Source organism: Stenella coeruleoalba, assembly GCF_951394435.1.
Source record: "Stenella coeruleoalba genome assembly, chromosome: 18".
Taxonomy (NCBI): Eukaryota; Metazoa; Chordata; class Mammalia; order Artiodactyla; family Delphinidae; genus Stenella; species Stenella coeruleoalba.
The window spans coordinates 11,725,853-11,751,244 of NC_137164.1; the positions used below are offsets into that span (position 1 = coordinate 11,725,853).

General features: G+C 42.7%; 1 protein-coding gene across 4 annotated transcripts in view; it reads right to left on the reverse strand.

The window, feature by feature from the left end:
• DCLK1 (doublecortin like kinase 1) overlaps positions 1–25,392 on the reverse strand; it is a 354,244-nt gene that overhangs the window by 159,149 nt on the left and 169,703 nt on the right. For all 4 annotated transcript variants that reach the window (XR_013824882.1, XM_079903169.1, XM_079903168.1 and 1 more), the window contains exon 4: positions 1,019–1,118. Coding sequence is in view for 3 of the 4 variants with exons in the window: in XM_079903169.1 (XP_079759295.1) it covers positions 1,019–1,118 (100 nt within the window). In the remaining variant the exon portion in view is untranslated. The remainder of the gene's footprint in view (positions 1–1,018; positions 1,119–25,392) is intronic.

Genomic DNA, 25,392 nt, shown 5'->3' on the forward strand with positions numbered 1-25,392 from the left:
TGGTAAAGGGACAATCTCTCTTATTCTCATCCCTCCCTATATACCCTAAGTCCCATTAAAATGACGAAATAATCGTAGTGTGTTTAAATACATGTAACTCTACATGATACGTAGATACTCTACGTGAATGTACATCAGCTGTATTGGAGCGCCAGTATTTCCCAGCCACTCACTCAAAAACTCACCGATTTACCTGCATTCACCTAAGCAAGAAATTCACTATCACGTCAAAAAGTATTTCCAACTAGCAACAGTTTGAATTGTCAATAAATATGTACTATGTCCCTAATTAAACCAGAAGTAATATGATCAGGGAAAGGTCTCTGTTCAGGGCAATAATCTTCCCTGTGATGCTGTTAAGATTCTGAGATGATTTATGGTATCAGAAAACATCATCCTTGAAGTTACAACCTTTCACATTCATATGCTAAGATGCACCTTTTCCTCTTTATCAACTGTTCCTCCTCTAACAAATGTAAAAAGAAAATCACATTCCATTTTCAATGGAAGGGAGCTTCCCTCCTCTCTTTTGATCCTTCATAGATTCTAATGACATACAAACTCTGAAGCATTTAAAGGAAAAGGACACGAAATCATCTTTCTCAGTTAGGACCTAAAGGATAAAGGAGGCCGTGTGAAAGCTGAGTCTAGACACATACTCAACAATTTTATGTTACACATCTTTCAACTACGCACTTTGACAAAAATATATAATTAAAAATGTAGAAATCGGCACCATGATTTTTCTATAGAACATCAATTTAGTTATGAAATGGTTATAAATTAGCCACTGGTAATTTACCCTTTAAATGATTTAACCTTCCCAATGATCATTTCATCTGTTTTCTATATTAAAAAAAAATCAAAGAAATTCAAGATATGGAAAAGCCATGTTGGTTGAGGATCTGAAACTGATTTGGTAGCTTTTGAGTTGACATAATCTTGGCCTGGTGCAGCTCATTTTGGAAAGCTGCCTCAAATTTCCCCTGGTTTTGAACTTTTTTTTTTTTTTCCTTACCACTTTCATCTAGCAAGAAATCATCCTGGTAACGGAACTTCTCCGGTCCACATGCAATAAAAATGTCATCGTCACCAAAGAAGTCCTGAAGGCACATCACCTACAAGAGAAAAGCATGGCACTCAGCAAGGGGTCAGCAGAACAGCAATTACAACAGTGCATCCCTGCAAGTGGACATCTGCATAAAGCCACTTCCCATCTAATGGAATCAACAGGGCAGCTTCTCCAGAGGAATTTCAAAAGAAGGTTGCAAGCATCTGTTACTAGTAAGAAACTTGTTCCGTTTCAGTGGTGCAGGAAGACGGGATAAGGAAAACAGAACCGGTAACTGTCACATTTATTACTTGATATATCAATAGGATATGAGGTAAGAACCCTTTATTTTCATAACAGAGAGGATGCAGCAACATGTGGAAAAAGGGGCGCTCCTTCACGCTTCCGAACGTAACAGTCCCTGATAGCAATAAAAGTCAGCATCTGATTTTAGCAACAAATACATTTTCTAGTAACTGATGCCACAGTTGCCATACACACGATGATCATTGGGGTAACAAACGGAGAAGAATAGTTATATCCTAACAAGAATGTAACAATCTCCTTGAGACCCATTCTACCTCCAGCTAAAACAAAAATGGTACCCTTCATGCAAGGAATAATAGAATACAGTAATAATAAATACATAAATAATAGAAAAAGTCATTTCTGAGATTTAGATACGGAGGGACTGTATGCCCTGAACTCAAGCTGAGCTAAACTTTAACACTCCTGTGGGCTCCCCAGCTTGTAGTCACCCAAAGGGAAAGTTTTTTAACAACTTTTTGATATTTATTCAATTTCTTCTCCAATACGAACTTTGAGAGCTAAATGCCGCTTTCCAAGTAAATGTGGTCCAGATGAATAATTTCAAGCTTATTGCTCTCTGTCTGTGGATACGTGGACGTGCGGTGTAATACTTTTTTTGTTCACAGTATGTATAATGCCAGCAGAAGGCGCCGGAAACACTGCTGATTTCTATCTATTTTCAATTTTCTTTGACTGCTTGGAGCAGATTGTAAAGCGGTCAACTGAAGGCACCGTTCAGAGCTGCATGAAATAGACTTTCTTATTTATCTATTGCACTTTCCCTCGGATATTTAAGGACCAGAGACAAGCTTCCCTGTGTCTGATATGTGAGATATTTTGGGTCTGTGTTTCCTATGAGCTCCTCCCTTATCTGTTGGTAGCTTCATCCACAGAGCACCTGTGGGGTTCTGTTCCTTGTCAGTTCCTGGAGCATGACCCTGACAAGTCAAAGATGCTGTAGGACTTCCAGAAATAAGTTGGGAGAACACTTTAGAGCCCCAAACGCAATGCTGTGCAGGCTTTACATAGTTTTTCTTAAATAATCTCTCATTTCCAAATAATCGCTTGGTTGAGGTTTTAAGAATGATATTTCTCTAACAGTTTGATGGTAAGCATTAAGTATGAGTGAGGGACATTCATGGTTGTCAGTACTTATTCTGTCTGCAAAAGCTTTGAAAACACAGGTGACTTAAGGGGGACCTTGAAATCATCGAGGAAGACGGACCCAAGGTCTTAAGACTCGTGTCAGAAGCTCTGTCTACTTGGGTTAAAAACAGGCTCTTTGAATTCAGAACCCACTCTCCGTTTCACTCCTCTCTGTCAGATTCCAACCACGACCTTGTTCATTTTTACCTTTATGACGCAGCACTCCTCACCCCAGCTTTCTTTATCAGCATGGGTATCATCCCAACCAACCCTACATAGGCCGTTGTCATTTTACGTGCAGAAGTCCATACTGTGCCGACTGTATGTCCTTTAGCATACAGCACACATGCATACAAAAATGAGTAAGAATGGGAAACCGTGTCTTTTTCAGGCAAAGTGTGAATTAACCCTAAAAAAGCAGTATTTCCTAAAGTGAGAATGATTAATAGCATTTGTGCCCCAAATGGTCCCATAGCCAAAGAGATTTGGGGAATATTTAACCAGTAGAAACAGGTTTCTTTATTTCTGGTCTTCTCAAAACCCTTAGTGTGCTAATGTACACTGCAACTCCAAAGAGGAGATGATAGAAGAATATAGTGTTTCCCAGACTCATGTGATTCTGGAACTCTTCTCACCCGCATTGGTATGGACTCCTGTCTGACAGGGTCCCTTTGGTACCGTGCTGACGGCCATAAGTGAAAAGAACACACAAAGGAAATAAGAGTTACTTACCCTACTCCTGAGCTACCATATTTCTCTAGCTGATAAATATTTATTGGCTAATTTTTAAATCATTCAAACATTTATGCCGGGCCTACTCTGTGCCAGGCTTTGCGCCAAACTTTATGATGACAAAGCTCTGATGGATGAAAAGTACTGTTTTCCAAAAGAAACTGTCCTTTCTTTCCTCACAGTCCCATCATTTGCATTTTAGAGCATGAGATGGCCAACGAGAAGACATTCACCTACTGGTGCCTATCTTATGCCACTGCTAAGCAGACAAATAACTATCAAAACTATAGTGGGTTATGAACAGGTTGCCAGCCAACTCCCATCCATCATAATCCCATGACCAGCCTCCCAGAAGACTCAGAGAACGGAACAGACAATGCAGCCTGGACAGTTTAGGTATAATTCTGTTGGCAAGTGGGAACTGAAAAAGGATGAACTTTTGATGTTGTTTCCAACTCCAGGATTCCAAGAACGTAAAAGGAACGCAGTGATGATTAAGGAAAACTAACTGTCATCGCTCAGCACAAAAAAAGGGAAAAGTCCTTTCAATGCCAAGCAACATGTATTCATTTACGTCTCAATTTTCAGTGACTAAAATCAAGAATTTGTTCAACTGTCAGAAACTGTGATGTTTTCTGTGCTTTCTGCTCTGGCACCACTTAGCCATTTCCCTGCTCACAGCCTCCCACCAGAGAAGGTGGGTACGGTCAGTAGATCAAATTCAAATTTATAAAACTGCTCCCTGTTAGAAGCCTTGGTAAAACAGTTGATAGCAGAGGCTTAAACACAAGGTTACAATAAATATGGATTCAGGATAATCTATGCCCTTCAATTATCCGTGCTCTCACTCTTTATCACTGATATTGAGGTAGCTGTAAATGTATTCCATCTAACAATAAAGAATAACAGAGTAAGATTTATAACCCTTTTCTCTAGGCCAATATACTTTGAGAACTTTCCTTTAGGCATTACTGTACATTCTGATATCAAAAGATTAGAAAAGATAGACAAATGTAAAAGCAATGTTGTGCGTAATGATCTGATTTTATATATTTACACATTGTTATTCCTTTTTAAGTTTGAGGTTCTCAAAAGTCAGAGTGGTAACCAGCTTTGAGAAATAAGTTCCACTTATGGATTAAAAAAAAACATGCTCCTTGCTACAACAAGGTAGTGAGAGTTGACCTATTCTTTCATGAACTCTCTGGTTGGTAGGTATCAGATGTTGGAATCATCCATCAATATTAGATCCAGGGAAGATGCAAAGGCAGAGATAAGAAGTTTGAGAAAAGAAAGTCCAACCTGTTCCTGTTTAACCATCATTCTCTTGCCCCCAGAAGAGTTGGTATTGTCAGCATACACCCACCTCCACTGTCTCCATGGCCACAGATGCTGCCTCTGTACCGTCTCCCAAGCCCAGGCCTTTCCTGCCCCTCCTCTTCACCCCCATCACCACATCAGTCCAGAGCTTAGCCTCTCACCTGTGGACCTTAGCATTTCCCTCTCATGGTTTTTCTCACTCCCATCTCCTTTCTCTCCCACCGGTCCTATTTAATTCTCCTAAGCTCCTTCTCCTCAGAAAACTTTCACCATCTCCCTCCATGGCTCAGAAAAGCATCAATGGTTTATCATCGAATTAAAGTTCATCTTTGAGCTTGGCGTTCCAGACTCCTCAAAATCTGGTTCCAACCTATCTTTCAAGTCTATGGTAGGTTTACCCATGGCATGGTGCCTGATACTCAATAAGCATTGGATGGGTGGATGGGTGGGTGGGTGGGTGGATGGGTGGATGGGTGGGTGGGTGGATGGGTGGGTGGGTGGATGGGTGGATGGATGGATGGATGGATGGGTGGGTGGGTGGATGGGTGGGTGGATGGGTGGGTGGGTGGATGGGTGGATGGATGGGTGGATGGATGGGTGGATGGGTGGGTGGATGGGTGGATGGGTGGGTGGATGGGTGGGTGGATGGGTGGGTGGGTGGATGGGTGGATGGATGGATGGATGGATGGGTGGGTGGGTGGATGGGTGGGTGGATGGATGGATGGGTGGATGGATGGATGGATGGATGGATGGGTGGGTGGGTGGATGGGTGGGTGGATGGGTGGGTGGGTGGATGGATGGATGGATGGATGGATGGATGGATGGATGGATGGATGGATGGATGGGTGGGTGGGTGGGTGGATGGGTGGGTGGATGGGTGGGTGGGTGGGTGGGTGGGTGCGTGGGTGGGTGGATGGATGGATGGATGGATGGATGGATGGATGGATGGATGGGTGGGTGGATGGGTGGGTGGATGGGTGGGTGGATGGGTGGCTGGGTGGATGGGTGGGTGGATGGATGGATGGGTGGATGGATGGGTGGATGGGTGGATGGATGGGTGGATGGGTGGATGGGTGGGGGGATGGATGGGTGGGTGGGTGAGTGGGGGGATGGATGGGTGGGTGGGTGGGTGGATGGATGGATGGATGGATGGATGGATGGATGGATGGATGGATGGATGGGTGGATGGGTGGGTGGATGGGTGGGTGGATGGGTGGGTGGGTGGGTGGGTGGGTGGGTGGGTGGATGGATGGATGGATGGGTGGATGGATGGGTGGAGAGAGAAACCTAAGTACTATGCTCCAACCTGAAACATGTTCCAGTTGATCTGCTTTACTGATTCTCCTTGGAAAAGCGCTTTTTCTTTCCTATGCGTGTGTGGCTTTGGTATGATATTTTTTTTTCCCATTAGGTATCCCCTCCTATTAACTCTTTACCTATTCAAATCCCTCCTATGAGTCAAAGCTCAGTTGAAGATCCAAGCCTTACCTTCTCTATCCACTCCAATCCAAAGTGCCTCGCCCCTGCTCTGAACACCTAATCTTCACACAATAAATGTTCATTGGGCACCTATTATTTGCCAGCCACCCTGCTAGGCCTTGAGAATACGACTGCCCTCATCCTTCCCCTATTCATTTCCAGCACATATGTGCACAGACGGACACTCCTAACACACTGTGGTGAATTAGTAATTCAGCAGAGAGTAACCTGCAATACCTTCCAGTGGTTTGTCATGGGTCTGGAGGCACGCGGCTGGGGTGCAGCTCGTGCTCTGCCATTACCAGTGACTTGAGCAAATCAGGAAACCCTGCTTCTAAAGATCCTAAACCTTGGGCAGAGGCAGTGCCTCCCTGAGTGCGATTCTGTGTCACAATGGGAACATCTGCTCTGGCACCATTTCCCAAGAGCACAGCCCTGTCGTCAAAGCCCGGGTTCTGCATTAACCCAGCTCTGCCCCGTAGATGCTATTCTCTCTGTGCCTCCATTTATCATATTGGTGGTTTTAAGAATTCGACTGTGAATCTGAAGGGAATAAATCCTCAATAAATTTTAGCTATTTTTATTAGCCCAAATATAGTTTTCCTTCCAAATAAGTATAAATCAAATGTATACCTAATATAAACAAATAAAACGTTAAAAAAAAAACTTAGTACGTAACTCCTGGGCACAACAAACAGCCTTCTTCTCTAAGTAGATTTGGGTCAAATGTAGCATATGGGTGCCCCTTCTCACTTTGAGAACAGGGGTTCTACTGGTATAATTATCTTGGTGCAAAGCACACTTTGAATTAGTATCAGGGAATTGGTGCAAAGCTGGTAGAAGTTGCTAACAAGAAGTTGGGTTCATGCCTCTGATTTCCACCAAGTTTCCACTGATGAAGAACCTAGGGGTAAGACAGGAATAAAGACACAGACCTACTAGAGAATGGACTTGAGGATGTGGGGATCAGGAAGGGTGAGCTGTGACAAAGCAAGAGAGAGGCATGGACATATATACACTACTAAACATAGGGTGGATAGCTAGTGGGAAGCAGCCACATAGCACAGGGAGATCAGCTCGGTGCTTTGTGACCGCCTGGAGGGGTGGGATAGGGAGGGTGGGAGGGAGGGAGACGCAAGAGGGAAGAGATATGGGAACATATGTATATGTATAACTGATTCACTTTGTTATAAAGCAGAAACTAACACACCACTGTAAAGCAATGATACTCCAATAAAGACGTAAAAAAAAAAAAAAGTTTCCACTGAAATGATGCTGTGACAGTCACCTGCAAATATGTTTACCTGCTTCCACACGTATATATAGTTCTATGAACCATTATCTTAATCAGGGCCTATCGGGGTCTGTCACCAACTTTTAGTTTTGTGGGAACTGGAGATTTGTATTCCTCTGCGAAAAGTGTCCTTTGTTGAAATGTCCCTACACTAGAAACGAAATTACAGATGCACTGCATGCAATTCATAAAGGAGGTAGTTTATGGCACACAAGGCTCAATATTCCATCAATTAATTTGCAGTTCTTACCTAACACTTTGGTTACTATGTGAACATCTAATCCCAAATATAAACACCACTGTATCTGAAAAAACATGGACGATTATAATTGCCAGATGTGCTGGAAAAAGCCTTTGAATGAGGATCAGGATACACAGGTTCTGAGCACAGATTTGCCATAGTCATTGTATACACTTGGACCGGTTACTTAAATTCTCTTACTTATCAGTTTCTGTAATGGTTCTGTTTTACCACGGTAATTATGTGATGAAGATATAAAGAAAAGATGAAAATTCTCTTCTGGGTGTGATATAGCAACAAGAATATTTCTATATATATTACTATACTTAACCTTCAATATACATTATTACATTTAAGCCCCTCTGCTATGAAGGAGACACACTAGTAAACAATAGTTAGATGCTACTATTTTCCCTATTTTAAGATTTAAAAAAACGTAGCCAGATTAAACAGAAGATCAATAGGAATTTGAAACCAGGTCAGTTAGAATTCAGATGCAGGCTCTTAACTACCAAGTTTCAGGAAAACAAGTCTATTCAAATTCATAGAAACATGTACCCTTCCAATTTTGTATTATAAATTTCAGTTGATAAAACCATTTAGTTATCCCATATATTGTACATTAATAGCTTATAATAAAAAGTATTAAAGCAAGTTTTAATTATTTCTTTGACTCAAGGAAAACATTATTCAGTTTTCTGACATTCTTTATGTGAAATCTGAATTCATCTCTTTCCCATTAACTTGTCTTTATGCACTCTCGTCCCAGGGGACCAAGCTGCTTACATGGAGGGGGGAAAAAAAAATCACAGCAGACAAATATGGACTTCCTCTGCTCTGAGCTTCCGGTTTGAGTTGCTCTACAAGGGCAGAGATTCAAACAAAGGCAATAAAAGCATCTGCTATTTACACGTTTCCAAAGCAGGACTGTGGAATCCATTCCCCCTTACTGGAATGAGATCTCCATGGTGACGCTGACATCAGGGAACAGGGTGAGATTCTCAGCAGCGCCTGTATGATGAGATTTTCTTTACAAGAGTGACCTCTACCAACGAAATTAGGGATATCTCTGCAGCCATGGCCTCATATGTTTGAAGCCACATCAGCCACTGTGTCTTTATCAGGTGTCTCCTGGTATGTTAGAGACGCTAAAAATATTTCACTGTCACCTATTTAATGTATTTTAAGTGAAATTACAAACCACCACAAAAAATAAAAACCAAGAAATTCAGTCCATTTATTGGAATCATTGAGTATCCCTATTCTTTCTGTTTCAATTTTCTTTTTTTAAAAAAGGATATAATACTAATTATAACAATTTCTCATTCTTCTTGATACCAGTTAAAGAGGGTAGCTTTAAAGGTTCTGTTGTCCACATTTTGATGAGATAATCTTTACCAAAAAGGAATACTTAGACTTTTGAAAAAAAGTCCAGTCACCTGTGTATCTAAGGCACCAGAATCAACAATCTCCTTTCTACACAACTCGTAATATGACCATTATAATTAGCTCTCAGTTAAAACTTGACACACATAGGCCCCCTCCTCCTGTCAAAACTTAATTTTGAGAAGATTTCTCTTCCAATTTCATTCCATACTTCGCTTCATTCCTTAACTCTTAGCATTGAGCATTGTTATGACACATATTATAAGTCAACCATTGTGAATTTTCCTGTTCTATAATCATGTAATTCCATACATTTCTGGTTCTAAAATATATCTACAATTAGCTTATAGCCAAATATTAGGAATACGTTATATTATTGTCACAAAAATACAGTTCCTTTATCAAAAATAAAGTTCCTTTATCACTTTTTCATTTCTTTAATGACAAACTTATACAAATGGTAGTTTATTTTACAATTGCTCTTCTAGCTATAAATTCTAGTGGGAAGCTGCTGCATAGCACAGGGAGGTCAGCTTGGTGCTTTGTGACCACCTAGAGGGGTGGGATAGGGAGGGTGGGAGGGAGCCTCAAGAGGGAGGGGATATGGGGATATATGTATACGTATAGCTGATTCACTTTGTTATACAGCAGAAACGAATACAACATTGTAAAGCAAGTATGCTCCAGTAAAGATGAAAAACAAAGAAATTTCTAATAAGGAAAAATATTTTCAAGAAACTATGGTTCTTCCTCAGAAAAAGATATAACCAGTAAGAAAAGCAATACATTATTCTAATAATAGTAAAATAATAGTAACAGAGAGAAGAAAAGAAAGCTCCTCAAACTGCTTTTTACAAGTTTGAAGCTCTAGGATCTTTTTTTGCAAAAGTGGATAATATTGTTGAAATTCAGAATTGGCTCGGAGCTAACACTGGAATAACATGCTGATGCTTAAAAGAAATGGAAAAAAGAAATGTTCTCTTTTGAAATGCAAGCAATTTAATTTGCTGGGTCAACCAGAAAAAAAAAAATTCCAATAATTATGGAATGGAAAGTACATCTACTCCTTAAGTGTGTTCTCAGCCACTGGCTCACGTGGACATCACCTAGGGAAGACCGCCATGGAGCATCCTCTCTGATGGAGCAATGCGCTCTTCATACAGGGTCACCATCCTTCATGGGACAGCAACCTCTTCTAAATGATGGTTCTTTCATTACTTATCCTATTTTTTAAATACTAACATCCTCTTCTTCTTCTTTTTTTTTTTTAGGAGTAAAGTACCAAATACTGACAGGGGGCATTGGCTCTGCCACCTAATAGGTATGTGACCTTGGGCAGCTATTAAACGTCCTCAGCCTCAGTTTCTGCATCTGTAAAATGGGGCTTATTGTGCAGAGTTCCTTGAGAATTCAATGAATGAAGGTAGTTAAAGCCCTCAGTAACTACTGGCCCACAGGGAAGGCACAGGGGGACGGGCAGCTGCTACTATTAGTGCTGGCACTGGTCAGGCATGGTAGGTCTCTGGGCCAGGCATCATGATGAGGAATCTGGGGCTACCATTTGAGAATGGAATACTAAAACCTTTGAACATCTGGGAAAGAGGAGTGTGGAGAACAGAGCTGACCTCAGAGGCCTCCAAGTCTGCCCTCTTGACAAGTTAATGTAACCTCAATCCCACTGCTGTGTTTGCTTTCTCCTGAGACTTCCCTCCTGTTGGCTACCACATCCTTAAAATAGCTTATTCTAAGGGCTTCCCTGGTGGCACAGTGGTTAAGAATCCGCCTACCAATGCAGGGGACAGGGGCTGGAGCCCTAGTCTGGGAAGATCCCACATGCCGTGGAGCAACTAAGCCTGTGCGCCACAACTACTGAGCCTGCGGGCCACAACTACTGAGCCTGCGCTCTACAGCCCTCGAGCCACAACTACTGAGCCCGCATGCCACAACTACTGAAGCCTGCGCGCCTAGAGCCCATGCTCCGCAACAAGAGGAGCCACCGCAATGAGAAGCTCACGCACCACAATGAAGAGTAGCCCCTGCTCGCCACAACTAGAGAAAGTCCGCGCACAGCAACGAAGACCCAACACAGCCATAAATAAATAAATAAATAAAATCTATTAAAAAGAAGTAGCTTAATCTACCTGCCACTCTTCACTTAAGGAGTTAAACCATAGTGCAAGAACGTGGAAACTGTCACACAGTCATCTCTTTAAAGAGGGCACAAATAATCTCTGATCTGAGCTCAGAAGCAAATGCATACCACTTACCTCAAGATGGATGCTACGGTCTGAATGTGTCCACCCAAATCTATATGCTGAAATCCTAGCCCCCAGTGTGATGGTATTGGAAAGTAGGGCCTCTGGGAGGTGATTAGGTCGTGGGATTAGGGTCCTTATAAAAGAAGCCTGAGGGGGTTCCTTTGCCCCTTCTGCCAGGTGAGTTTACAGCAAAAAGACAGCCATCTAGGAAGCAGGCTCTTACCAGACACTCAATCTTGGATTTCTCAGCCTCTAGGACTGTGAGAAATAAATTTCTGTTGTTTATGACCCACCCAGACTACAGTACTATTTTGTTTTTTATTTATTTGGCTGTGTTGGGTCTTCGTTGCTGCGCGTGGGCTTTCTCTAGTTGCGGCGAGCGGGGGCTACTCTTGGTTGTGGTGGCTTCTCTCGTCATGGAGCACGGGCTCTAGGTGCGCAGGCTTGAATAGCTGTGTCTCACGGACTCTACAGTGCACGGGCTTAAGTTGCTCCGCGGCATGTGGGATCTTCCCGGACCAGGGCTCGAACCCATGTCCCCCTGCATTGGCAGGCGGATTCTTAACCACTGCCACCACCAGGGAAGTCCTACAGTATTGTGTTACAGCAGACCTAACGGACTAAGGCAAGGGACGTTCAAGCTGAGGGCTGCCACATGCCCAAGAACAGGGTTATTTAACAAGCCTGATTCAAGTCATTCTTTTCAGGGCTAGAAAAAGAGTTAGACTTACATGCTGTTGCTGAGAGGATCTTCTAAAAGATCCATGTAAATAGGTAGTGGAGATTGTGACTCAGTTTCTAATTAGGCAGAAACATTATACTATGATCACTGGAAAAAGAAGACATAAACTAATTATGAGACACATGAAGCCAACGAATACAGAGCTTTTCAGAGCAGATGAGGAAAAACAATCCCCAAGGGGAAAAGGTGGCACCGAGAGTTAATACTGAGCTGTCTGCTTAACATGTGAACAGAGGTGCTGGGCATAATGGCAGCTTCAAACAAGTCCGAGAAATACTTCAAGCTCTCACTGCCAATGCCGAGAGGTGCTCTGGCTGCCCTCGGTGAAAGTCGCCACACAGGTCCAGCCTGGGCTTGGCAGAGAAAACAGATGAGGGAGGCGGACCAGGCAAACTTCAGTGGTGACTGCAGCAAAAAGGATAATAAATGCCACGTCTAAAGCCAGCAGCACCAAGCGCTGTGTCACCCTGCAGTACTTTATGACTTCACATTTAAATAAGAATTGTTGTCAAATTTCATATCCCCCAACTTTAAAATATATACATATATATATATATATATATCTCTGCAACACCACATAAACAAATCCATACAAAAGGTTCTTCTGGGCTGCATTCAGTCCACGCAACTTTTGATCTAGAAACAACCATATAAAGCTCCTTGAAAATAATTACACCTTCCAAAAAGATTTACGAAAGTGTGTTCTTTCATGCGTGTTTATTCCATTTGCTTGTGTTTGTGGCAGAGCAGGGTCACCGTTTGTCAATGTCAAGAGGAAGGACAAAAAAGTGATGCTCTGAGCTGCTTCCACTAAATGTTTCGTAAGCCTGGGAACCCTGAACAGGATAGGTGTGGGGCAAATTAAACTTAGGACACCGAAAAGCTGGCTTAAGGGGCTCTGCGACGGGGTTCCTGGAGTGCAGGTGAATTAGGAAGCGTGGATCACAAAGGTTGGGCTTCAAACCCAGAGGGCCAAACACAGCCCACAAAACCTGTGCAAGGCAGCACTCTCAGATACGGTTTCTCTGATCAGGAGTTAAAGATGTACTTAAAGCATTTAGCTCTCTTGCAATTTTACTGACTCTTATCTCTATGTGCACATGACCAGTGAATCAGTGCATGACTTATTTCCCCCTTGATGTTTCAGGAGCCCAAGACCAGTGCAAAGGCCTATGATGTGCCAGGCCCCAAAGAGAGACTTAACATTACGTTGATTCCTCACAAGTACCCTTTGGTAAAACCTGATTTTTTAAAAAAGGTTCACAAGAAAATCACAATCCAAAGAATTGGTATCTATTTGAGGGATAAAAGTATAAAGACAAACACTCTACTTTTTATATTCTTGTGCACTGGCTTGTCACTTGAGGTTACAGGCAAAAAATGATATTCCCAAACCCATGGAAGCATGCTTCTTCCAGGAAAATTTGTAAATTGCTTGACATTAAAGTATGGAGTTGGTTGTTCTCAATCTTTCTATTTCTAATCTACTTGTCTGACTTTACAGCTTGACATTAAAAGGGATTTTTTTTAATAAAGCAGAAGCTAACACACCACTGTAAAGCAATTATACTCCAGTAAAGATGTTAAAAAAAGGGATTTTTTTATACGATTCAAATTTGTCTTCTCAAGTAAATGATGTTTTTCAAATGATGACATTCCCATAAATCTGAGATCTCCAAAATGACTGTTACCACCATCACTACTGCCCCATGACCATCAACACCATGGCCACCATCACCGCTGGTACCACCATCATCACCATCAACACCTCCACAATGGGAGCGCTCCTAAAACATTGGATTTTTTAAATGAGCTGAGGATACAGCCTTTTGTCTCCTGTGTGTTATGTGTAACATATTGGTCAGTGTTCTGGCTGGTGGATGCTTAACCACTTCTAGTTGAGCATAATGATTCCAGTAATATTCAGTCCAAATGCAACCGAAAATTACATTCTAAAATTATTATATGAAAAAATTACTTTTATTGTACCCCAACTCAAACGTTTGCAGCTAAGACAAACATTTATATAGCATCAAAAATATTATTGGAGAAAAAAATACTTATTCTTCCAAAAATGTATTTGAGAATAGGTTTTTTAAATTGCTAATGAAAACATTCTCTAGGATTGTTTGGAGTTGTTTGAATGATAATACTGTTTTGGATAATTGTATTGAGATCTAAGCAAAACTGACAAAAGGCTGAAAGACATGGCAATAGTAAGATAAAAAATTTTATGACGTCTAAAATGAAGGATTGGTTTCAAAACATTGTTTGTTTGTTTTTGCAGTACGCAGGGCTCTCACTGTTGGGGCCCCTCCCGTTTTGGAGCACAGGCTCCGGACGCGCAGGCTCAGCGGCCATGGCTCACGGGCCCAGCCGCTCCGCAGCATGTGGGCGGGATCTTCCCGGATCGGGGCACGAACCCGTGTCCCCTGCATCAGCAGGCGGACTCTCAACCACTGCGCCACCAGGGAAACCCCAAAACATTGTTTTTATAAATAAAGGCTGATATGGGTATACAACGATGAACATATACTTGCAGATGTTCCTTATTCAATGGTCTTTAAAAAAATTATATATGGTGACCAAAACACCCTAGGCCAATATTTCTTCTTTGTCTTCATCCTATAGTGTATATATTAGAGTTTCTATAATCCTTTTTATCTACATACAGAGTTCGGTAAATAGCATGGGGCTGGTTGCCACTTCCCCACAATGCATGAGCTGTAGGTGCAAAGCATCACAACTTCAAATGCTTACAGAGGCCTGGAGGGTAACACAAACAGTGAAGTGGGCCAAGCATCATAAAACCCAGCGCAAATGGGGTGGAAAATGGCAGTTAACACAGGCAGACAACAGGAAATTGGTGGGGCTGTTATAAACCGAAACCCTCCTCTCACCTAAAAGGGTCACCTCCTCAACACCTGTCCTGCAGGAAGGTTAGCCCAGTGTTGCTAGATTCATTGATTTCCTGAGAGAAAGTGAAACCAGGTTTTTATTTGAAAGTCCCCGATTCTTAAAAGTTAGCAATGCATTTTTTTTTTTAATAAAAAAACACTGTGCATTCCAAATAAAACACACCGGTATCCTGAATTCAACCCATGGGCAGGCAGTTTCCAATCTCTGGGGGAGAATTCCATACTAAGTGGTCATTAGCCATGGTTCATGTGCATAAGGCCAGTCCCCGTGGCTGTACCTAAGGTCCAAGGGAGGCCCCCAGGCCTCCTGATACACTCCAACTCTAGCAATCTCCAAAGGGAGTCAAGGTAGCCTGCAGTCCAGACCCACCAGTTCTGGAAATGGGAGCCCATGAACAGTCAATACAGTTGATGCTGTATGTGTCTGTGTGTGTGGGCGTGAGCGTCCTCCTGTGCTTCCTCTGGTACGCTGGGAAAAGGGTGGATTTCTCAACTGGGATTATTTTTTGAGTCCTTCTTCTCTTGCCCATCCCTGACCATGACTCTCTTTTCTCCCTTCCTGGGAGAAAAGAGGGGAGAAGCAGATGATATGGAGAATCTATAACAGGAAATTTCAGACCAAATATTACCAGCTCAGTAGAGATGGAACAAAATTAAACCCCTTCGATAAAGGCCAGAAGCACATTCTGCCTCTCTTTCCTGCCCCTCAAGTCATCCCCTGGTTATAAGGGCTAATCATGGTTTGAAAGGCTGCCAGTTTCACCTTCCAAGGGAAAGGTCTCTCTTAAAAATAAAAATCAATCATACACAGTATTTTTTTTGGTCACATCTGCTCTGCCCAAATGTGAAAATCACCAGGGCCATTAAAAACTATTACAAATGTTAGCTCTAGTTGGAAGGAAACAGTGTAAATAAAACTCAGCCATCTGGGGAAATAGATTTGGGGCCTAAGACATCAAAGTGAGAGGATAAAAATCAAAGCTTTTCATAAATCATTTCTAATGGTTGATTTTTATTTATTAGGTATTTCACTAGTGAGAAGTAAGTTGACATGATTCTTCTTTCTTTCAGAAACTAGTTACGGTATCGATGGCCTTCTGTCGTGATTAGCTCTGAACGTCCCTAATGGCACATAAAGGGTCAGTGCATTTATCTAGGGAACATCCAGCAAGGACCGGGAGATACTCTCAATGTTTGGATGAGGATACGTTTATGTTTCCACATGTTTATGGTCTAATTTTCATTTCATGAAACACCAATACAGGACAACATATAAGAGTAGCTTTGGATGGCTGTCGTAGCTTTGAAAAGCTTCGAAGAGCGGCTCTGGAGTCTGAGGACATCTGATTTAAAACTCAATTCCATTCATTACTAGCTGGGTGACCTGGGCCGATTACTCAACATTTAGAAATCTCCTTTTCTTCATAGAGAGAATGAAAATACTATTGCATCCACCTCCCAAGATGGTAGAAAGAATTTGATAAGATAATGTACGGACATGTGTCAGGCACAGAACAAGTGTTTAGCAGAAGGCAAGTAATTGTATGCAGCCCTGGTAAAGCATAAACTTCTAAGATTACTCTCAGAAAAGCCAACAATCATGGCATAGAAGGCAAAATAAATCAGCAGTTTCCAGTTTCTCTTTCCCTGGTACTGTTTTCATACTGAAAATTATTCCATCTAATGGCTGTCAGGCTTTAGGCAACTGTACGGCATTAGAACTGCAATCAACACTAACCAAAGTACATGAAAATAACATTTACTTTCCGTCTGTATATTATCCAGTTTTCTTTCCCATGTGAAGAATACAGTGCAGTAACTATATAAGCTATCTCCTTACAGCCCCTGAAAATCACATTCTTTTGAAATACCTGACAAGTAGACGAGTGAACATTCTCCCCATGCTAAAACATTTGTCCATGCCAATCATAACTTCCTTGATGTTAAAAGAAATGAAATGGAAGCATGAACGGCCACAACGAGCAGCCAATTAAAGCTTTAAAACCACAGAAAAGGCATAACCATTCACCGTAAATCTCAACACTGAGGTTCTCCCCTTGTCTGTCATTTAGACAACCTCAAGTTTCAATATTCAGTCTCTGCCTCTAACATTCAGTCTCATCAGATATCAGGTTAGAACTACCAGAAACAACAGCCATGCTTATAAAGTGTATTTAAATGAAACCATTATGATAATTCAATTTCTACAGTAATTGAGCCACAAACTTCTTTGTGCAGTATTTGTAGTGTTATACTGCCCTTCAGTGTTCAAACACATGAACGGTTAACCAAATTTTTTAAACTCGAGAAGTGTCTTTGTATAAACATTTACAGTGACCAAAACAGTTATTTTTTTGCAGTCTCTCGGTGAAGGGTGTGACCATGGCTTCAACTTTGCCCCACCAAATTCATACACTGAAATACTAATTCCCAGAGTATGACCTTGTTTGGAAACAGGGTGACTGCAGATGCAGTTAGTTAAGATGAGGTCATGTTAGAGTAGAAGGGGCCCCTAATCCAGTACGATGGTTGGCCTTATAAGAAGGGGAAATGTGGACACAGACACACACACAGGAAGGACGGCATGTGAAGATGAAGGGAAAGGTCAGGGTGACGCTTCTATAAGATAAGGAAGGCCAAAGATTGCCAGCAAACCACCAGAAGCTTAGGAGAGAGACAAGGGACAGATTCTCCTTCACAGACCCCGGGAAAGAACCAACCCTGCTGACACCTTCAACTGAGACTTCTGGCCTCCAGAACTGTGAAGCAACACACTTCTGCTGTTTACACACCCCAGTCATGATACTTTGTTACTGCAGCTCTGGCAAACCAGTACAGGTGTGTATCTTTCATGCATACAAAAATAGAGAATAACATACAAATACTCCACAAAACACCTGTAATCTCACTTTAAAAGTAGAAGGAGGAAGGCTTGAAACATACCAGATTACTGTTAAACTTAAACCTGGAGGTTTTTTTTTTTTTTCGTAGCATCAGCTGTTAGTGGCTTCATTTTTCCATTAACTTTGAGTTCTAGAGGGTTTTATTTTTTATAAATTTATCTATTTATTTATTTATTTTTGGCTGTGTTGGGTCTTCATCGTTGGGTCTTTGTTGCTTTCTCTAGTTCTGGCGAGCGGGGGCTACTCTGTTGCTGTGCGCAGGCTTCTCATTGTGGTGGCGGGCTCTAGGTGCGAGGGCTTCAGTAGTTATGGCACATGGACTCAGTAGTTGTGGCACACGGGCTATAGGGCATGTGGGCTTAAGTAGTTGTGGACTGTGGGCTCTAGAGCGCAGGCTCAGGAGTTGTGGTATATGGGCTTAGTTGCTCCACGGCACGTGGGATCTTCCTGGACCAGGGCTCGAACCCGTGTCCCCTGCGTTGTCAGGTGGATTCTTAACCACTGCGCCACCAGGGAAGTCCCTCTAGAGGGTTTTAGACAGAAACTCCGAAGTCTAGGACATTCTATTACAACACTATAGATGTTGTGCTAACCTGAAAAAGGGCAACACATGATTTTTACTCATTTCTCATTTATGCCAGTTATCACCTATGCCACAATGACCAATTCTTGTAGGACAGTTGTTTGTACAGATCCTGGATTAGCCAGGCTCTCTTATTTTCTCCTTGTCCTTGAAGCTCTGTTTATTATTACCCAGTTGTATTACATTATATATGCAGGATAGAGTATTAAGAACAGGAAAGCCTTTCTGGGACACCTCCCTGACTTCTTAGATAGAAACCGGGAGAGATTAGTCAAGACAATGCCTCCAGAACAAGTGGGCTCTGGACAGAACCCTGGCCATGATGAATCAGTAAAACTGGATTCTTCTAATCTTGACTGTAAATCGCTCTCAGTGGGATCCTAACATCTCCGAGCGCCAGTTGCGTCTTCTCTAAAGCGAGCAATTACACTAAATGAGCCGAGGCAGTGCCTCTTGTGGCTCTTTTGCTCCGTGATTTACAAAGGAACACATGCAAGAGACAAACTAAGCAGGCAAATGTTTCCTGCAAGCCTCCCAGGCCTGAGGTCCTAAAGTAAAAGGCACCTTTATCACCATAGCGAGGGGCTTCCGTAGTCAGGAGAGTGCGGAACAGATATAATTAATTCTACAAATTATTAGATGCTCTTACTGGATGTTTGGTAGAACAGGACACCATGTTTTTGCCATGTTTTGTCAATGTAAAGACTGAGATGGTCAAGAACTGATTTTATGCTGAGAGGTTAGAGGACATTACTAAATTTTTGGCATGTGCTAGTCAATGATAACATTAAAACTTCAATGTTCTAGGTGTTTCTAGAACCATGAAATAGTTCAGTTATTACTGCAGTATTATAACAAGTTGGGAAAAAACATTTATTTTAGACAGAAAAAGGCTTCTAGAACCAGAATATAGTAGTTAAATGTTTCCTGTTGCATTATAAAGTTAAACTTGGGGGAAACAATCTCTTTTGAGATTAAAAATACTGCTTAAAATGTAGTAAAATCCTCTTGTATTAAATGAGAACAAGATAATTGGGAATAATCAGGAACTATTATGGCTCCTTTTCCATGCAGAACTTCTGGAAACAAATTAAATTTAGAAGATAAGAAGGTGTATAAAATTGCAGAATTAAAGCCATTCAAAAGTAATGTGGCATGCGCGAAGCGGCTGGGCCCGTGAGCCATGGCCGCTGGGCCTGCGCGTCCGGAGCCTGTGCTCTGTGGTGGGAGAGGCCGCAGCGGTGAGAGGCCCAAGTGCCGCAAAAAAAAAAAAAAAAAAAAGTAATGTGGCATGAAATGCCAGGTTTTGAGAATTTATAATATAGGGTTGTGAGAGGAAACAAACAAAAAAAAAGAGAATTTTCACGAACAATGAAACTATAAGAATTCCAGGAGCAAACATTTTGTAGGGACTTCCCTGGTGGTGCAGTGGTTAAGAATCCGCCTGCCAATGCAGCGGACACAGGTTCAAGCCCTGGTCCAGGAAGATCCCATGTGCCGCAGAGCAACTAAGCCCGTGTGCCACAACTACTGAGCCCACGCACCTAGAGCCCGCGCTCTGCAACAAGAGAAGCCACAGCAATAAGAAGCCCACGCACCGCAACGAAGAGTAGCCCCCGCTCACTGCAACTAGAGAAAGCCCGCGTGCAGCAACAAAGACCCAATGCAGCCAAAAATAAATAAATAAATAAAATAAAAAGATGAGCAACCTCTATTAAGAAAACAACAACAACACATTTTGTAAGAGGAAATGAATGTGTAAACTGTACGAACGCATGACTTCAGAATTCACAGACAGTGCCAGGGTTTTAAAGTCCTCCATCATCCTCTCCTAGTTGGCAGGCTCCCTTTGCTCCCTAAATCTCTGCCTTCTTGAAGCCATTAAATGTAACCAGCCAAATTACACTAAGGCAGGTGGCCAGAAATGCTTACTTTCATCTCTCACATTCAAATCTTCATGAGTAACTTGATAGAACATACTTTTAAATTTGCTTGCATCTGAGTTTTTCTACACATATGAAAACCTCAGCATCAAAATAAACATTCCCGGGGACTTCCCTGGTGGTCCAGTGGTTAAGACTCTGTCTTTCCAATGCAAGAGGCACGGGTTCAATCCCTGGTTGGGGAACTAAGATCCCACATGCTGCATGGCGGGGCCAAAAAAATAAATAAGAATAAATTAAAAAAAAAAACGGCTGGATATTAAAAACATTGAAAAAAAATAAACATTCCTGGAAGCTCTGACTTCCGCGAGGTTCATAAACGGAGACTCAAATCTGGTCCCGCTGCCTGTTTGTGCACAGCCCGTGAGCTAAGAATGGCTTTTATATTCGAAAATGATTGAAGAAAAATCAGGAGAATAACATTCTGTGTCAGGTGAAACTGATACGAAATTCAAATTTCAGTGTCCACAAATACATTTTCACTGGAACACAGCCATGCTCGCACATTTCGGGGATTGTCTATGGTGTCTTTAGCGCTACAGTGGCAGAGGACAGTAGGACCCACAATGCCTAAAATATTTTCTCGCTCTAACCCTTTTCAGAAAAAGCTTGCCGATCTCTGATTTAAGTCCTAACTTAAGTTGCTCTGACATGAAATCAGTAAGTTCCTTTACATCACGCAGAAGACGCAGTTCCTAGGTCACCGGTGCTGTTTGTTAACCCTTCAAAACCTAGAGTCTCCTGAACACAGGACAGCTACTTCACAAATGTGTTGTTAATGATGCTAATAATTGTTCAAAATAAATACACACAACTGTCTCTCCACAAGCATTACAGGAAAATTCCTGTGCATGCCAATAGCTCACTACTCTGTTCAGACCAATGGTCCAGACTAGGCAAGCACTGACCAACTGTGTCCATATGCCCCGTCCATCCAAAGGCCCAGTGCCACCCATTCTATGCTCTGACTCCAACTCAACTGAATTCACACCAGCGTCAGGAGCTTCTGTACTGTGTACACAGAGCCTTCATTCCATGTGATACTGATATGCTCTTTTTTAGCCAAATTTTACTCATTTGGTTGTTAAGTGATGTTTCCACATTTAAAAATATTTACTTTTTAAAGGGATCTCACTTTGCCTTGCAATGCAGGGGGTGAAGGTTCGATCCCTGGTCGGGGAGCTAAGATCCCACGTGCCTCGTGGCCAAAGAACCCAAACATTAAAAAAAAACAGAAGCACTATTGTAACTAATTCAATAAAGACTTTAAAAATGGTCCACATCAAAAAAAATCTTAAAAAATAAAATAAAATAAAGGGATCTCAGTTTACGCACTGCTGTGCAAAGCACAGAAAGAGAAAAATTCTGCTCAGTAAAACCTAGAAACGTCCTACCATGAAGGAAAGTTCATTTGAAAGCAACTAAGGGCTGGTTAAGAAACCAACTGCTCTCTCTCTTTTTCCAAGACTGACTAGAAGCCACTAAGAATCAACCCACACTTAGTCCTCTGTTTCCACGGCCCATTCCACGGGCATGCGGTCGGGAAGAGCACTTGCTTTTTCTTTTCTTTTCTCTTTTCTTCTCTTCTCTTCCCTTCTCTTTTCTTTCCCTCCCTCCCTTCCTTCCTTTCTCTTTCTTTTTAAAACTGGGGTCTTCTGCACTGTGACTGATGTGGACAGAAAGGCCGCCTGCCATATCAGTAAATGTGGGGTGTTGGGGCCCTCAAGCCATCAGCCACTGCAGTCACCCTGACTGTGCACCTGGAAGGGATCCAGGATGGAGAAAAACAGGATCCTGGTCCTAGGTAGCTAAGGTGCATATCAAAGGAATGATTGCAATGAGCTCAGACTCTTGCATCTTCCCATACATAAAAAAGTGCTAAATTCATTGACTTGAGTTGCCTGGTTTTTCTTTAATTAACAGTAATCTTTCAGTGTTTGATGCTCCGACTTCCTGGTTTTTGTTGCAAGAACTCTCATATATCCTGGTTCCTCCCTTAGCTCTTCAGAGCAGTGCCTCGGAGCTCTCTAAGCGGCTGTCTTCCAGGCTTAAGTCCTCAGAAAGTCCACAGAATAAAACGTAATTCTCAACTTTTAGGTTGTGCATTTTTTTTCAGTCGACACTGACCTTAGAAATATTCTTCAGGGCCATATAAAAATAAGAATGACCAAAAGATTAAAAAAAACAAGGGCAATAAATCAATGAGATTTGAACCTCTCATTCCAAAGAGAGGGGGGCCACAGGGCAAATTAATAGAGGTTTGAAATGGTATCATAGAAGTTAAGGAAAACTTTGCTTTTGTCAATACATATGTGAGAAACAGAGAGCTCAAAGTAAGGGGACAGTTTAAAAATGAATGTAAGAACTTTCTGAAAATACAATTCATTACAAAACTGAAATTGGTTCATACTCACTAGGGTGGCTATCATTTGAAGAAACAACAACAGAAAATAACAAGTGTTGGTAAAGATGTAGGGAGGTTGGACGCCTTCTGCATCACTGGTGGAATATAAAATAGTGCAGTCATTGTGGGAAACAGTTTCATGGCTCCTCAAAAACTTAAGCATAGAATTAGCATATGATCCAGCAATTCCACTTCTGGGTATACACTCAAAAGAAGTGAGAGGATGTGAAAAGGTACTTGCACACCCATGTTCACAGCAGCATTATTCACAATAGCCAAAGGGTAGACTCGATCCAAGTGTCAAAGAATGGATGAACGAACGTGGTCAAGACATACAATGGAATATTGTTCGGCCTTAAGGAAGGAAATTCTGACACGTGCTACAGCATAGATGAACCACGAAGACATTATGCTAAGTGAAAGAAGTCAGTTACAAAAGAACAAATATTGCATGATTCCCGTTTTATGAGGTACCTAGAAGAGTCCAATTTTTAGACATGGAAAGTAGAATGGTGTTGCCAGGGGATCGGGGAGGGGGAAAAGACAGCTATTGTTTAATGGGTACAGAGTTTCGGTTGGAAAAGACAAAAAAGTTCTGAAGTTGGATGCACAAGAATATGAAAGTATTTAATGCCACTGAACGGTAAACTTAAAAATGGTTAAGATAGTAAATTTTATGTTATTTATATTTTACAATTAAAAAAAAAAAAAACCTAAAATTGGCCTCTAGGAAAGCACTGGTACACCCGTCAGACAAAATAGTGGTTGAGTCCAGCAGCAATATATACATAAGGAAAAAGTTTCATTGATTCACTTATGCATTGAGAGAAGAAAAAATTGGAAAATTACGTTTGTTAAGATGGCATATGTACTAGAGTGACCTACTTGCCCCGGTTTTTCCCTGGAGAGCAGCAGGTTACAGGTCTAAGCACTGAAAGTCCCCTACCCAGGAAACCCTCAAGTCCCAGGCAAACCTAGATGGTCAGTCACAGCAAGTGAATTTAAAAAGAAACATAATTAATAAAATGCTTATAACAACTGTTGGGCTTTCCTCCCCTGAAGGTCTTGAGAAAAGGAAGGAAAGGAAGCATCGCCAGGTAAGCATCAGTGGGATCAAGGGCACTGTGACGTTTCCTTTAATTCCCGCAACCTCTAATGCAGGTGTCAGCATCTGCTCATTAGAGAAAGAGACACTGAGAGTGTCTGCTGAGTCACACACTGATAAAGGGCAGAGCTGGGACCCAGGCGAGAGCGGGGACGAGGCTGGGAAGAGATGAAGAAGGGGGAGGGGTGGGGAGAGAGTAATGACCGGGCAGGAGCAGAGGGGAGGGGGGAGAAGGGGAAAGAGAGACCCCGGGGCAGGGGCAAGTGGAGAGAGGAAACATGGAGTGTGATCATTGTGACTACTTCCCACACCGGTCCCGGGATGCCTACACCCCACCACAGCCAGGTTCTGAGGGACTTCTCTGTGGCTTAATCAGCTCCCTGTGGCTTGAGCTGGTGTGTGCAGGTTCCTGCTCGGGGCACCCCGAGATACTGGACAAGTTGGCGGGTCCCAGGCGTGCCGTGGTGACCTTCAGCAGAGCTGCAGCCCTGCTCACCTCGAATTTTCGTGCAGGCATCAGGGTCACCTCAAAGCCCCTTAGACTCCAGGTCTGTGAGTACATCACAAGCACCGATCCCGCTCTTGGGACAGGAAGTAGTCCTGGATGACCGGAGGGCAGAGGCCCACAGACTCTCCCGCGTTTCCTGGAACTGGGAGGGGGGCTGGTTACAGAGCTTTTTGACCTTTGCGCCTGATACAGTATGTCCTTTGTAGGTTTCTGCCAACCCCTGGCTGCCCCTTCCTCACCTCCAGGGCCTGTCCGCCCAGCACCCCTCCCACTGAAGGCCTGGACATGTGACGTCCCCAGGGCTCCCCTCGGGCATGGCTCAGTCAGGGAAGGAGGGAGGAAAGGTGACTGGGGTCATTCATCCTCAACGTGATGTTACTGCCCCCCAGGGCCCTCAGGTGTTAGCACTTTGGGGAGAGGAAGGTTACTAAGCTAAGCACGTATTTCACTGTGAAAGTTTCCCAGGCAACAAGGTGACGTGGGGAGCTCTGGCTGTCCTCCAGTCCACTCCAGACCAGCTCCCCAGCGCCATGAAACTGGCCCGCTCCTTCCTGCCACAGATTCTCTAAAATGCATATCACGTTTTCTGGATCCCTGGACAACGTCCACTTCCTGTGCCCTGTGCTACCAAGTCACCTGTGGGGTGGGGCCCGGGAACGGGCGGGTCGACCAGGTGTGGGCGTGTTGGGGGCGTGTCTTAGGCATAAAGGACACCAACCACTGCTCTGAGGTCGGGACCTTTTTTTACACACAGGTCACAGAAGAGACTCCAGAAAGGAAAGCCACTGGCCCTGGGGTGGGCTCGGGGTCTCCTTCTCAGCATGATGTATAAAGTGCAGGCCAGCCGGAAGCTGCTAGAATATTGGATGTAGGTTTTGGACCCACTTGGAGACAACTTCTTCATGCCTCCACACGCTCCCTCTGTCTGCACTCACTACTCACTATTTTCGTGCTCTCTCTCTCACCCCACCCCCCATATATAAGTGTTCTGTGGTTTTTGTTTGTTTGTTTGTTTTTGGCTGCACTGCATGGCTTGTGGGATCTTAGTTCCCTGGACCAGGGATCGAACC